General features: G+C 36.9%; 1 protein-coding gene across 1 annotated transcript in view; it reads right to left on the bottom strand.

The window, feature by feature from the left end:
• The window catches only part of ATRN (attractin), a 2,639,854-nt gene that overhangs the window by 1,690,955 nt on the left and 932,812 nt on the right, over positions 1-16,087 (bottom strand). The window contains exon 11 of the mRNA XM_044064458.1: positions 7,352-7,490. Coding sequence (XP_043920393.1) covers positions 7,352-7,490 — 139 coding nt within the window. The remainder of the gene's footprint in view (positions 1-7,351; positions 7,491-16,087) is intronic.

The following is a 16,087-nucleotide window of genomic DNA, read 5'->3' as shown; positions in this document are numbered from 1 at the left end:
TGGCGAGGTCCAGATAGGCTGTGTGGACTGCCTTACCCTCGTCCACGGCTCTGGAGACTAATTTGAATAAGTAAATCAGGTTCAAGACACAAGATCGGCCCTTCACAAACCCAAAATGGAAGGGGTCCAGTGTTTTAAGGTTGCCAATGTCTTTGTTTATAAGTTCCATGATAATACGTTCCATGGCCTTGCAGATCAGGCTTGTCAGACTGATGGGGCGGTAGCTCCCAGGATTCAAGCTGGATCCCCACTTGTGGAGTGGGATAACTGTAGCTGTGCGCCACTCAGTGGGCAAGAAGCCTGATGTGAGGGTAAGATTAAACATGACACTTCGGTGAGGTGCCATTTCATTTTGTAGTTCATGTAGTACACAGCCCGGGATGTCATCTGGTCCCATGGATGCTGTATTCTTAGCTTTTGAGAGTGCATTTTTTTACATGTGTGGCCGTTATTACTGGAATTTGGCAATCTTCCGGTATTGCGATGGGCCATTTAGGGGGTGAGAGGGGGGTGAAGTTAGCATTGAATTGATCTGCCAGGATATTGGCAATATCCTTGGGATCAGTATATTTAATGCCATTCTGTTGTAGCTCAGAGCAGATCTGAGCATTGCCATTTAGATTCTTGACATAGTTATAGAATGCCTTGTGGTCATCTTTGGAATATTTAGCAATTTTATTTTCGTAATATGTCTCTGTACGCAAGACACTCTAGTTACTGGGTGTGGTAATTTCAATGATGAATGCGATTTTTGTCTTCTTTTCATGGACCACTATATCTGGTTTTCTAGCATCTATCTTTTGAAGTGTTGGTAATGGATGATCCCATGTGATTTAGAATTCATGCTTTCTGGCCCATGTTTCTAATGTTTTTTTCAGCCACTTCTATACCATAATGTTTGGCACAATTCCCAGTGCAACATTCTTGCCACATTATTATGCCTTTCAGTATACAGCCCCTCTGCCATTAATATGTCACAACAAGCAACGAGGTGTGCGACTGTTTCCAATTCAGTTTTACAAAACCTACATTTGTCTGTTTCTCCCATATATTCAACAGACTGTTAACCAACGTGTATGCAGTCCACTACTTTGGGCCGCCAATATTAACCTTTCAACTCTTGGTTTGAATTTGCCTCTCGTTAAACATTCCTGCATTCGATCTTGATCAATGAGGTTCTTCCAGAAGTTTTCTATATTTGCAACTATAATTTATGCATTTCCCACATTTCTTGTCTTCTCATCTGGTCCTTCACCTTATATTCTTTCTTTTGTTTTTTGGCACATTCAGTTGCTGCCTGATTTTTAACTACTTCTGGTTTGACTTCAATTCCTGCTTGATGCCGATACGCTTCTGCTAAACTAAACAGAGAAGTCATCTTAGATTTATTCTCCTCATGTTTCAGAACTTTCACTATGTTTGGGTCTTGTGAGGTCAGCAGATATGTGCACAGTCCCACAATTACAGATCTATACATATAATCAATTTCAAGGAGGCCCATACCTCCTTCAGAATGGGCAATACATAATCTTAGTATGCACTGATTTTTATAAATCATACGGTGAGCATGAAGCATCCTTCTTGTTTTTCATGTAATACATTTTGGGGCCAGTCAAGCACTAAAAAACTGTAAGTTAGGACTGGAAGAGCAAACTGTTTTATAGCTTGAATTTTGTTCCTAGATGTCAATGTAGTTTTCAAAATTAAAGCCTTCTGAATTATTCCTTACAAAGTTTTATTTGCATTTATTGCGCTTTACTGTGGATCCTCTGTGAATTCCCAAATATTTATACACTCCCTCTTGCTCCAGTTCTTTTATATCACATTCTTGTCCCAAACTGATGTTTTGTTGGTGCTGTAGTTTTACTGCTTTTGCACATTTATCAAGACCAAATGACATTCTTATATCTGAAAAAGTTTTTACAGCTTGCAGTTGTTCTTTCAGTTTCTCATCTGATGAGGTACACAGTTTTAAATCACCGACAAAGAGAAGATGAGAAGTCTTAACACCTTGTTGTTTTCTAGGAGCCAAATTACAGCCATAACCTAAGCTGTTAAGTAGTCAGTTTAATGGGTTAAGGGCAAGACAATAACAGTGGTGACAGTCACCCCTGGAATATCCCCTGTTGAATTTCTATCCTGGAATAATAATTTGTCCTTTATCATGGCTTAACTGCAAAGTGGTCCGCCACTGTTTCATGGTCACTGTAATACAGTCGATCAGTATAGGTAGTATCTTATACATTTTAGGCACTCATCCATAAATGTGGGATATTATCAAATGCTTTTCTATAGTCAAATCCATGCCATACTTAAATTCTTCCTCTTTTTACAGTTCTCCACTATGACCTTAACAACAAATGATCCTTTGTTTCATATGCCTTTCTTTTACTGCCCTTTTGTTCTACTGCCATAATTGAGTTTTCTTCTAAATGACTATAAACTGTCAGCATCAATTTCAGTATATAGTTTATACGTCTTCGGAAGGCAAGTTACTGGACTATAATTTTTAGGGTAGCTTGCAGGTGCGCTCTTAAGTATGAGCAATGTTTCTCCTGTTAGCCAGGTTGGTGTTTGTTTGGGGTGTGCATATAAAAAACAGTTCTTTAAATAATTCTTACTCATGGCTAAATTTTCATATAAAGATGTTAATATTTTTAACCAGAAATTAGGTACTGCATCCGGGCCTGGCGTTTTTCAATTAGAGGCTTAGCTTATCTTTATTTCAATCTCTCTTACTGTAACTTCATCCTATTTCATATCCTGTACCTTTAAACTTCTTATTCTTTCTTCTACTTCTTCTTTATATTGATTAATTTGGCTTTTACCTTTGCAGAAATATTGTATCATATCTAATAACTCTCTTTCCCATGTCCATATTTCTTTTTTATACTTTCATAAATACTTCTTCAACATGCATCTATTTCTTCTTTTTTTGGTAGTCTTTCAATTCCTTTTACATTGTTTTCCAGTTCTCTTTAAAGCTTTTTGGGTCATCAATAAATTCCTTATTTGGTACTTTTCCTTTATATTTATCTGTGCATCTTCCAAGTTTTTCTGTCTGTGCTGGCATTTTTAGTTTATTTGCAATAGTGCATGACAGATCCTGATCTGTTGTAATACTGTGCATTGTTTTTATCACGTCTATCTTTCTAAGTATTTTTGATCTGTTCCCTCTTCTATACTCTTCTAATAGAATAGCGACACTTCTTGTCTTACTTGCTTCATAGTTTTCTCTATTTGATACTTCCATGACTGTATTCGACTTCTCCCCTTCCATTCCCTCACTACCCTGCATTTCTGTGGTAAAACTTTATCCGTTATTAATTTTGCTGCACAGTAATGTATCCTGTTTACTTCTGTTATAGCACATGGATCTCTACGGACAGTTCTAATTGCTGTGTTCGTTTGTTTTATCAAACTTCTGACTATTTGGGTTTTTATTGACCTTCTGCAGTCTATTTCTTTCACTGATCTTAACATATGTATATCTCTCTATTAAATCAAGCAACTCTTTCTCACTCATTTTTTTCTTAACTGAGGACACATTGTTTTCCATTTCCTGCAGGCATTCTATATAAAGTTCTATAACATCTTCCTGTGGCACATTATCCTCAATGTCATCCTGTGCCATCCATTGCTCTGTCACATGGGAACTCACTGGCCCACTACTCTTCATTGACTGCGTCAGTTTCCACAGTTGCCTGTTCTTTCCCTTGCTAGCAAGCTTCAAGTGAACATTTATACTGGTTTCCTGTGGAAGGCTACAAAATATCTTCATATGGCACCTGACCAATTACTTCTCGTTCTACTGGTTTCTCCTTAATTTGGATGTCCATTACTCTATCCTGTTGTGGTGCTTTCTGAATTGGGTTTTCTACACCGAATCCTTCACTTCACAGATACTCCATAACCTCAGTTTCTATTTCTTTAACTTCCTCAATTACTAAACTCCTTTTCTACTTTCCCTCTGTCATCTTATTTTTTGTATTGTAAAGTTTTCCATGTCTGAATTCCTTTGCCTGTACTTGTATTGAAATATCTTTGGTGCTACTCTTTTTGCATTGATTAGTTTTACTTTCTCTTTGTGTAGACATTATACCATATTAAATCTTTTTCTTTCCCCATGTCCATATTTCTTCTTCAGATGTCTCCTGATCTTCCAGTTAATCCTTACTTTGCGGACTCGTTACATCATGCTGTGATGTAAGCTGTGTTCGACCTTCTATACCAAATCCTTCACTTTGCAGGCACTCCATAATCTCATCTTCTATGTTTTTAACTTCTACTTCACTAATCTTCTTTTCTACATTCCCTCTTTGATATTTTTTAATTGGTAAATTTTCTACATCTGGATGCCTTTGCCCATATTTCTCTTTGAATATTTTGGGGCTGTCTTCTTTATACTGATTAATTTGGCTTTTACCTTTGCAGAAATATTGCATCATATCTAATATCTCTCTTTCCCATGTCCATATTTCTTTTTTTATACTTTTCAAAAATCTCTATATTTTGTTGTTTATTTTCACACTTCCTCAGATGCTTCTTTTTCCAAACAGATCAAAGTTTCTTGGTCTATATACTCTTTTTTACAAATCTGTTGTATTAATGAAGACAAACTGAACTCCTATGAGGGCCAGGAGATAAACAAAAAACCTACAATGACAGGAAGAAAAAGTTAGAAGTACATCCTTCCTAGGCCAATTCTTGTTAAGAAGCATTACTTGATTAAATAGCGAGGGAAATAGAATTCAAATTTAGAGTTCTAAGATGCCTTTTTCCCAAAGTTTTTTTTTTTTTACTTCAGTAAGGAAAAGTCAGTAAAAATAAATTCAAAATGTGATTCTTATGGACACACCATTTCTTTACATTTACTGTGAGTTTACAACAAAATGTGTTTTACAAAAATACACTTTTCTTTAACAAGGTTGAACAAAGTCTGTATGGAAGAAAAAAAAATGGCTATCACTGGACGGTTAGTTAATCCGTATTACTTTTCCCCTTTTATTTTCAATTTAATTATCCACTTGGGTTTTTTTCTGGCTGCCAAGTCAGCAAACTGCCAAAGGGACCAGATTCAAGCACATAATACAAAAACAAACAAGCTATCAAGCATGCGCAAGTGTTGGAGATGGGCACTATGCAGCTCTAGCACCTTCCCCTTTTTTCTGTGTCTCAAACATTAAAAAACAGCATGAGGATGAAGCATGGTAAAATACTTGCTTAGTGGCTAAGATCTCTGCCTCAAACCCGATATCTGTTTATTGCTTGTGTGGAATTTACATATTCCCCACATCTGCATGTATTTTCTCCTGTTATTCCAGTTTCTCCCATTTCCCAAAAACATGTTGGTTGACTGGCTTCTCTAAAGAGTCCATGCCTATTGCACTTGCTCCTTCCCTTGTGGCCCAGGTTGTATCACAGTGGCTAATTCAATTATCAAGTTATCAAATCAATAAACACATGAAAATACTGATCTTAGAGCCCTCTGACAACAAAAATTTTCCACCTCATTTGGGGTGTCTGTGAATTCTCATCTACAGTATCAGCATTACGACTTACAGCTGCATTTAATCATAATGTTTAAGATATTAAAGTAAGACCACAATATGACTAGGTTTCTTTTAGAACTTGTAAAAGCTATAGGGAGTTGTTGCAAGCTTCAAAATATACAAATGTTTCTTGCTCACAGCAACAAAGCTAAAAAGGATCCCAAAACAGAGATTTGTAAACAAACAAACACAAAATACATATTTAATATATGCACATACATACATACACTATCAAAATATGGAGCAAACTAGGGGGTCTGTTGTATATGAAATACTTTATACTGCAGGATTAAGAAACATTTTTTTAATAAGGGGTGAAACAAGTAACTAAACCCTACAGTACAAGGCATTACATGCATCACGCAAGCCAGATCATGTGTGTTGTGTACGATATATATATATATATATATATATATATATATATATATATATACACACACACATGTATATACACACGTGTTCACATGTACACATTTTAAGTTAGCGTTTTAAACTAACTTCACTGGGCTACATTACCTACTTTCCTATTAAACAGATCTTTGTATATTTTGCATTAATTTTATGTTAAAAAAAAGTCTTATTGGTGGTACTGCAATCCACTTCTGAGAATTCTTTTTTGTATAACATTTCATTTTTAAAATATATTACTCTCATGAATGGTATTGTTAGGACTTTCTAATTTCATCGTTCAGTCACGTTTTAAATTTAGTTAGCTTAGATAACTGATAACTGCTTTCTGACTGGCAAGTTGTACCATTTATGTTTTACTTTCATTTTAATATCTTTATTTTTACTCTTTCATTTTAATATATTTTCATTGTAATAAAAATACATTTCACTTCTGCTACTGAGGTAGACGAGAAGCTGCTTGACTGTGTGTGTGTGTGTGTGTGTGTGTGTGTGTGTGTGTGTGTGTGTGTATGCACTTCTGCATGAAAACAGTGTAACTTTTTTGTTCATTAAACAAACAGAAATTTTGTTTAGACACGTTATTTAGAAAGGCCATGATGCTTTAAAGGGGGGGGGGGTTGAATCTGTGTTTTCCACATGCACTATGCTAAATATTACTATATTTTTCAATAGAGAGTGAAAAAAATTTCATTGGTGGACTATTTCAATCCAGAAAATATAATGTCAGCAAATTTTATATCAGGTCTGTGGTTGATAAAACAAATCACTCCAAAAATCCCAAAAAAAACAAATCTTAAGACTGCAGTTATCCAACCAATCAAGATTTGCAAGTTCTAGAAACATTAACCTGTAAAGCCTAAAAGCATTACTATGGGCAAAGGAGCAAAATTATCAGTGACAGTTGCATTAATTTTATAGTGCTAACACTAGTGCTGTATAAGGGGGAGTGCTGCACAACTGACTGTGGGACCATTCAAATGAGGTCCCATCTGCACAAGCTGGCTATCCGCTTAAATGGATGTAACAGATCCCATGGCTCTTACCACAAAATCAGAAAAGTTCCATGGTGTCCTGATCAACCTTCCTGTAGTTATATCACCTTAGGCCTCTCCTCAAAAGAGGTCAATGGCCTAGTGGGATTAACCGGGTCAACAAAAGATTAATACAATTTAAAAAATGCCTGCTCAGTCTAAACCATGGAGACAATGAAATAAAAACCTTCAACACAACTTCAATATACAGTTGTCAAGGGTGTGTGTTACTTATGATTAGACTTGTCCATCACTTAGGTTTATTTCTCTGTATTCTCTTCTACACAGTTTATATGAATGTAAGAAACTGAAGTAAGGTAGTAACGTAATTTCTTTAATTCTGAAGTCAAAACTCACCAGGTAATACAATACACTCTTGATTCCTGGGTTCCCACTGACAGTTCTGGTCCATGGCACAACTTTTACAGCTGGTCTTTTTATTACAGAAATATTCAGGGTGATCCTTTCCACAGCCTCCATATACTGTAACTGGGCCCTAGATTGAAAATGTAAAAAGCATTTTTATTGCTTATGCTTTAAAGAAAAATCAATTCAGGTTAAAATATACAGCCTTTTAGTTTCAACTCCAGTGGAGTTGTGGAAGTTTGTATTCCAGCTTTCAATGGTTGCCTTAAGGCTTTTGACAAAATCAAATTATACTGTCAGTTCCCAAAAGTGTTACTACAGAAAAGTAAAAAGCAAACTTTGCATTAAACACTGATCATTACAGTGGTCACATTCATGTTCATCACAAACTAATTTTTACAGTGATCACAATCTTTGTAGAGCTTCAAGTGGATACGTCACAACACAGTAAACAATACATTTTGTAAAATTCAATAAATATGGAATATCTTAGTAACTATATCATGTACATAAATCTCAGCAGTAACTTTTCTTCCAATTGTAACATTTCACGTCTGTTTCTTGTTTTTTGAGAAGCAGAGAAATATGCAAATTATGTCAATATAAATAAATAGTACGCAAACAATTTAATATCTCTATCTAATAGAGGAAGTTAAAGTATTAATGCAATTGTGCTATCACGCAAGTTTTGAGAAGAAATTTTTCAGTACCTTGTATGAAGTATGGTTTTGTAAATAGTAATGCAAGAATAAACAGGCAATAACAGACACCTAGAAACATCAATAGGATGAGACTCTAGGAACGACTGGAGGTATTGCAAAAAATTCCTTAGTGGCCGAACCACTTCCGAGATGGTAGGTTTTTTTTTTTTTTTTTTAAGAACCAAATGTAGCCATTGATAATTCACTACCTCTGGTAAGACTTGTGTTTGTTCCAGATTATGAAGTAAGTTATAAAAAGTAACAGTGGTAATGGACTTTTTATTTCAATGTTTCCTACAGCTTCATTCATAAACAACTGGTAAAAAAAGCTCATAGTTTAAAAAAATATACTTGCATGGGGACACACACCAAAAAGGGAAATGTTGGTCTATTTCTCTCTTTCAGGGAGTTCATAAGATGTGAGCCATTAGCACAGGAAGACACATCAAGCTGCTTTTGTTTTATTATTTGAAGCCCAAAATGAAACTCGCATGTGCACATGCAATAGAGCTGGTTACCTTCTGCGTACAGAGAATTAAGATATTTTCTTTTGTGGGTAAAATCAACTGTGCTGCTATTTTAATTGCAAAGGCTGCAATTTGTACCTTAATTACTTGCTTAACTATGAAGCGGTGACAGCTTTATAATATTTTTAGACTAAAGAACTGCTTTCTTTTGGGCACTCAGTGGACATTTGGAATGGCATGAAAGCTGCAATCCTTTGAAATAGTTCTCGACTATCCATAACGTGGCCATAGTCAACTAGTGATGAAAATTGTAATATACTGTCACCCAAATATATTCAAGAGTAATTTAATTGTGAAGATTAATTTTTGCCTGTAGCTAAAAAACACAAAATAACTGCCAGATTTCTTTACAGTGTTGCTGTGTAAATAAGCGAGGCTGCCACATGGAAAAAAACATCTCCTGTTTCTTCTATAGTTGTTTGACCATTAACTTCATCTAAAGCACTTTCTTTCACCATGGAAGCAGCTACTGATTTACTAATCTTCTGAGGCAAATTATAGCAAACTGATGTACTCTCTGCTAACCCAAGTTTCCAGGGGGGATTCAAACAGCTTTTGAGGAAAGTGTTACTTTTATCAAGATATGGGCTAACAAAATAATTCACAGAACTGAAAATCTTTCGGTTCTACTTAAAACACTGGATGCAACTTGTGATGATAGGAAGTACTCCTAGCCATGCCAGGAGACATAGAACAGTGAATGTGCAACTTGTCAGCACAGCTAGCTGGAATTTTGTAAATAATTATGCCATTTGTAAATCGAACGGATTTGTACAGATGCTTGTGCTGAAATGTATCTGTGATGTTTGCCTGTGTTAAAATCTATAAACAGCATGCCCTGCTGGAAGGAAAAGAAATGTACATGTATTACATTAACTGAATTAAATGTATATGTGGTAACACCATATAATGGAAGTGATGAGATTAATCTTAATCCATCTGACCTTACATATGGGTTAAGCCATAAAGATGTTATCCCACATCTTTGAATGGAGCCAGAGACACAAAGTCTGTGCTAGAGAATAGGTTGCAGCTCCTGTAGGAAGAGTGAAATGGTTTTATGACTTCTAGCAGTTGCACCACATCTGAGCAGAGCTCTGTCTGGGTATATTGCAGCACAGAGGTGGTAAACCCTGGTAGCTTCTAATGATGGGGGATACTGAAGGAAACAGAGCAGATGATGAGATGTATGTGATGTCATTCTGCACAGAAATAATGTTTTATTAGAAGAGACTGAAGTCTCGGGAGCATTCTGCATTCTGTCTTGAATCTGACAAGGACCACTCACCCCCACATTCTCTTGCCTTGTTCTATTCAGTAAGTGAATGTCCCTCTCCAGTGCCAGTGGTGAGGATTCAGGGCTCCTTGATTACTGGCCCAGAGTGGGGGAAATCACGCAACTCCCTACTGAAATGGCAAGTCACTCTTCTTATAACTTCTTTTTTTTTTCCAGGGGGAAGTCCATCTGCAACCCACCCCCAAACTTATACATGCCAACTCTAATGAGGTTATAAATACAAATTAAAGTCCTTCAAGAAAAATATGTTGAAAGAAATATGCTTGAATACTCTTACATTTCTGGCAATTCCACAAAAGTGGGACATATGTCAGGACATGAAGTCTATTCAAAATGTATTCTCAGTGCTGCTGAACATTTCTGCTGAAGAGGTTTCTGCTCAAGTTCAGAAGGATGATGCTGAAAGAATTCTAAGATCTAATTCAGCTGCTTTACTTTTATCAAGGCCTGTTCCAGAAAAACTTCTGAACTTCAAATGAACTTAAACCTAAGCATAATACAACTATAAGGGAAGCACTGCAAGCAAAACAAAAACTCAAAACAAGATACTGTCACAGAAATTATATATTACATCAATAAATACACAGTGAACAAATACAACACAAAAATATGAAGTGCATCATTCAAAACAATAAAATTAATATCAAACATTAACAAGTCCATAATGAACTGAATATTTAAAATCCAAGCATGTGCATGGCTATAATCAACAAACCATGTCTAACAAATGCAAATTTCAGGATAAATCAACAGGAGGCCTCAAATTTCATTAGGCTGCACAAAACTAATCAAATTAAAATTCTAGTTAACAATAAATAGTAATTACAGTCTCAAGCAATGAAGGCATAACATAAAGCACTGACAATGAAAATGCAAAAAAAAAAAAAAAAAAAACCTTCCATATCACAGAGATTACATACAGTTCTTTGGCCCCATTCAAAAGCCAGAGGCTGCCCAAAGTTAGTAACGGCACTTACAAGATCAAACTGAGAAATTGGATCCTTACAAGAAAGACACTGACCTGCTAACAAATGGTGATAAAAATGTTAGATTTTCAGAAATATACCTGCAGAAATATCAAATAAATAAAGCCCAATTTGCAAATACCAGGTCCAAACGTGTTTGAAAAAAAAGCAAACACCATTTTTTTCCATCCTGTAAAAAGCTGATGGTATTACATAAAAGTACAAGGCTTCAGTTCAGATAGGACGCTTCCAAGATGACTGCACACCAAGTAACAGCTTAATTTCAGTTCTCCTGGTCTGAAAACAGAAACTTAGAAGAAAGAGTCAGTGATTTAGTCTTTTTGGGTAAATTTCAATTACTGGCTAGTAAGTGGAAATAAGAAATTTAGAGAACCGGAAAGAAAATCAACCACAACAGAAGAGAAAAAGCTGGCTGGAAAGAATCATGCAGCTGTTCAGCAAAAAGCAGATCAACCGCCAGCTTTGGTGCAAGACAACTTCCAGTAATCCAGCGGAAAAAATAAGTGAAATAAATGAACCACTCAAGGAATGTATCAACTCAAATAACAAAAGGCTTGAATAAATGAAAGAAGCTTTAAACAAATACTCAGATGTACTGATAAAACAGCAAAAATCAGAGGCTGAAATTAAGAAAAGGTTGGCTGAGTATGATACAGCTCAAGAAGAGATGTTTCAAAAATAGTAGACTTAGAGGATACAGCACATAGGGAAAACCTGAGATTTTCTGCTGTACTAGAGAAACTGGAAGGAACAGACTGCATTAATTTTATGAAAGCACAAATAAGCAACTGGACTGGTATTCCACAGCAGTAGTTAACTGAAAGGGCACATTGTGTGTATGCTCCAAACTTGGCCATGAGAAACCAGCCAAGAACTCTAATAGTAAGGATGTGATCGATCCTACCAGCAGAACGAGTCAATTCTGACAAAACTGTGGGAGAAAGCCAAAGTACTAAAACTTGGAGACAAGAGTGTTTGTGGAAAATGATCACTCTCTATACAACACCAGGCAAAAGAGGAAGAAATTTATTCTGGCATTAAGGGAATGGCAAGAGGCAGATGCGAGACTCAAGCTGCTGTATTCAGCTACATTCAAAATATTTTACTTTCCTGTTGGGTCAAAGTCATTTTTTGATGAAGAACATGCTAAGAAGGAAATACAAATGTTTACCCAGCAAAAAGTGAGCTATCAAACAGAAGGGGATTCTGCTTCTTATTTTTTGGTTATAAATCTGACTACACCAGTGAAACCTTTTCTAGTGTTCAAAAGAAAAATGCTCACGAGACACAGAAAATCACAGGAGTTGACTAGAAGAACCAATAGTATGCTAGAAATGAATCAGACTGGAGCTGGGGGATGGAGATCAACAGGAAGAATACCAGCCACTCGGAAAGTAATGAATAAATGTGGGATTGCAAAGCAATCACATTTTTGAAATGTAGCTAAACAAGAAAACCTGGAATAATTGGACTTTTTTGACTTTGTTCCACTTGCAGCAGACTCCAAAAGCATATGCCCTACTTCATGTCATTAAAATTTGGAAGAACATTAAGGAGAGAGAAAGAGGAGGAGAAACTGCTAATAAAACAATTTAGTTAACATTTTTATAAAACATGACAATGCATAATACAACTGAAAATGCTTGACTGTATATTTCTGTGTTACAGGGACGCTAAAGTAAACAGGTGCCCTTTTTTCCTTCCTTCTTTCTTCTTCTTTGGTTTTTTAAGAAATGTAGGCACTGTAATGTAAAAAGAGAAAAAAGCCTGGACAAAAGCATGTGCAAGATAATAGGCTGTAATCTAAGGTTCAGTTGAGGGCTGGGTTATAAAAGTATACAGACCATGATGTAAGTGAAACGGATACATTTTCGTTCTTTTTTTTTTTTGCATATGGAATGATTGGATTAAGGCCCTTGGCTTGATCAAACAGTTTTAAGTGGAAGAAAGTAAATAAAAGAATACTGAATGCAATGAAAAGTTAGAAAATAAATTTTGACAGTGCAACACGAGAAGCTTGTAGATGAAGGCAAGTGTGTATCTAGTTCTCATGTTTCTATGGAGATCAGCTGATAAAGAAATAAAAACAAAATATTTTTTTCAATGGCTAAAAGATGTTTTCTGAAAGCGGTCATTTTGTTTTCTACCTCTGGGAGAGGAATAAATATGAGACAAAAACAGACAGCACTTAAAGTAGAAGCAGAAGCTGCAATATACGTTACCATGGGCAACCTTAAGTGTAGGTCAATTAAAGCCTGTGAGTGTGGCTGCCAATCTGGGACAATTCTTCCTATTAGGAGGGTTAAAATGTATTATTTGAAGATGCACATAGTTTTGTCTGTTTGTATTAAGTTAATAGGTTATGGGAGTGTTCTGGGAGTATGTTAGTTTCTTTGAGAGTTTTCATTAAAACAAAAAAGTTTTGTAACGTGACACAGGTTTAAATGCATATGGCAAGAAACAACTGTATAAAAGATCAACCTGCCAAACATTAATGCACGCATGTAACACAAAAGCTGAAAAGTTGTTGTACATTACAGGTAAGAATGAGCTTTAAGTCTACAAATCCTTTGCCATTTTTAACAAGAAATATCCTTATTAAATTATCATTTATGATGAAGGCAATCATACATTTATATAAATGAAAACAAACCATACGGACATAATCCTAGCTGCTCCTAGTCTCATTTTTTTATATAAAAAACCTGGCATTTTTACAGGGGTGTGTGCACTTTTTATATCCACTGTAGGCAGGGACTGAAATTTTATTTGCAACAGAGATGATGTATCTGCATGGCCTAGAAGGGAAAACGTAACAAAAGAGAGTAGATTTTTGAAGAAATACATGAAAATATTTGGTATAGAAGATGTGGATTTCAGTACTTGGAGTTCTGAGACAATTTATATATTATTCCTCAAGGTACAAAAACTGGACCAGGCTAGACAGAAATTATATTTCATAGGAACATGTCCATTTAATTGAATGTTTGATATGCATCCAATGCTGCAGAACTGTTGCAGAAAAGAGGAAAATCCCACGATACAAAAAATTCCCTTACCAGCCTCAGTAAGAAGCTGAGATTCCCTCAAAAAATCCTCCAAAGCTAGTTACAAAAATAAAATTGCCAAAGATTCCAAAGACAACCACAAGGCATTCTATAACTATGTCAATAATCTGAATGGCAATGCTCAGATCTGCTCTGAGCTGCAACAGAATGACATTAAATATACTGATCCCAAGGATATTGCCAATATCCTGGCAGATCGATTCAGTGCCAACTTCACCCCACTCTCACCCCCTAAACAGCCCATCTCAATACCAGAAGACTGCCAAATTCCGGTAATAATGGCCACACAGGTAAAAAACGCACTCTCCAAAGCTAAGAATACAGCATCCATGGGACCAGATGACGTCCCGGGCTATGTACTACATGAACTACAAAATGAAATGGCACCTCATCTAAGTGTCATGTTTAATCATACCCTCACATCAGACTTCGTGCCACTGAGTGGCGTGCAGCTACAGTTATCCCACTCCACAAGGGGGGGATCCACCTTGGATCGCGGGAACTAACACCCCATCAGTCTGATGAGCCTGATCTGCAAGGCCATGGAAATTACAGTTTTGTACCTACCATAAATGTAGATGTTAGAGTGTCTTCACTGCTGCAGTCATTACACTTGGGTAATCCTGCCGTCAGGCAGTCCCCGCAGTCGGCCAGAGTTCCAAAGTCTTGGTCCGGCATCGGTTGCTGTCGCTTCTTCCCTGACGTCAAGTGCACCAGGGGTATATAAGATGCAGCCAACGCCATTTTCTTCAGTTTTTCTTGCCCCAGATCTCAGGTGCCCCTAAAAGGATAGGCAATACATATTGCTTACAAAACATACATAAGGTAAAAGCATAACCTTTAGTAGCCAGCAATTACACCATATAGAAAGTATAGTGTAGACAGTTATAGATAAGACCCAGCTAAGAATGAGGGGAAGGCGGGTGGGTAACCAGGACTGCAGCAGTGAAGAAACTCTAACATCTACATTTATGGTAGGTACAAAACTGTACTATGTTCACTGTGTTTCACTGCTGCAGTCATTACACTTGGGAAGAATCCAAAAGCTGAGTCAGGGTGGCTGGTTCTAGAGAGGATTTGGTGTGGCTATGAGGCCCTGCAGCACTGCAGTGGCAAAGCCTGCTCTGGATCTGGAGTAAAGAGGCAAGTGGTAATGCTTGGTTAATGTGTGCACTGAACTCCAAGTTGCAGCTTCCAAAATGTCCTTGGTAGGTACTCCTCTAAGACAGGCAGTAGAAGTTGCAGTTGCCCTGGTAGAATGTGGTCTAATGTTAGATGGTACAGGCTTCCCATGCTGTGTGTAGCAGAACCGGATACAGTGTCCTATCCACTTTGAAATGGTCTGCTTTGAAATAGCCTTTCCCTGTGATCTTGCAACATAGGATACAAACAATTACTCAGTTTTCCTGAAAGCTTTTGTTTTGTCCAAGTAGAAGCGTAATTGCCTGTGTATGTCCAAGGAATGTAGAATTCTCTCCCCTTTATTCTGGGGTTTGGATACAATGTTGGCAAGTGAATAGTTTGGTTAAGAGCCACACTGGATACCACCTTAGGCATAAATGAAGGGTTTTTGTTCTTAAGGAAACCCTGTCTTGGTGAAAAATGATGAAGGGCTCCACTGCCATTAGTGCCTGTAGTTCTGAGACTCTTCATGATGAGGTTATTGTCAGTAGCAGGGCAGTTTTCCATGGTATATATTTTATTTCTGCTGTATTGGCTGGCACTAAAGGAGGCAAAGTGAGTTTTTCCAAGACAAAGTTGAGGTCCCAAATAGGTGCTGGTGCTCTCCGGGGCGGTCTTATGTTTTTAGCCCCTCTGAGGTACTACTTTAGCAACGGATGAGAGAAAATAGGAGGATCTGTGTTGTAATGAGCAGAGATGGAAGAAGCGTGGATCTTAATGGATGAGAAGGATAGCCCTTTGTCCAGCATCTCAGTTAGGTATTGTAGTATCTGAGGTATGTTAGGGACAAGAGGGTCAAGGCTTTGAGCCTGGTTCCAGGCACAGAATCTCTTCCACTTTTCTGAATAAGATTTCCAGGTGCTAGGCCTACTGGCCTCCAAAATGACATCCATAACAGCTTTAGAGAGAGGTGTTGTCTGTTTGGCTAATGAATCTGCCATGCAGCCAGGGATAAGGTTTTGAGCT

This window comes from Protopterus annectens, chromosome 2.part2 (genome assembly GCF_019279795.1).
Source record: "Protopterus annectens isolate FY-2018-M chromosome 2.part2, PAN1.0, whole genome shotgun sequence".
NCBI lineage: Eukaryota > Metazoa > Chordata > Ceratodontiformes > Protopteridae > Protopterus > Protopterus annectens.
Note: the sequence above shows the minus strand (reverse complement) of the source record. Positions and strands in the feature narration are given on the sequence as shown.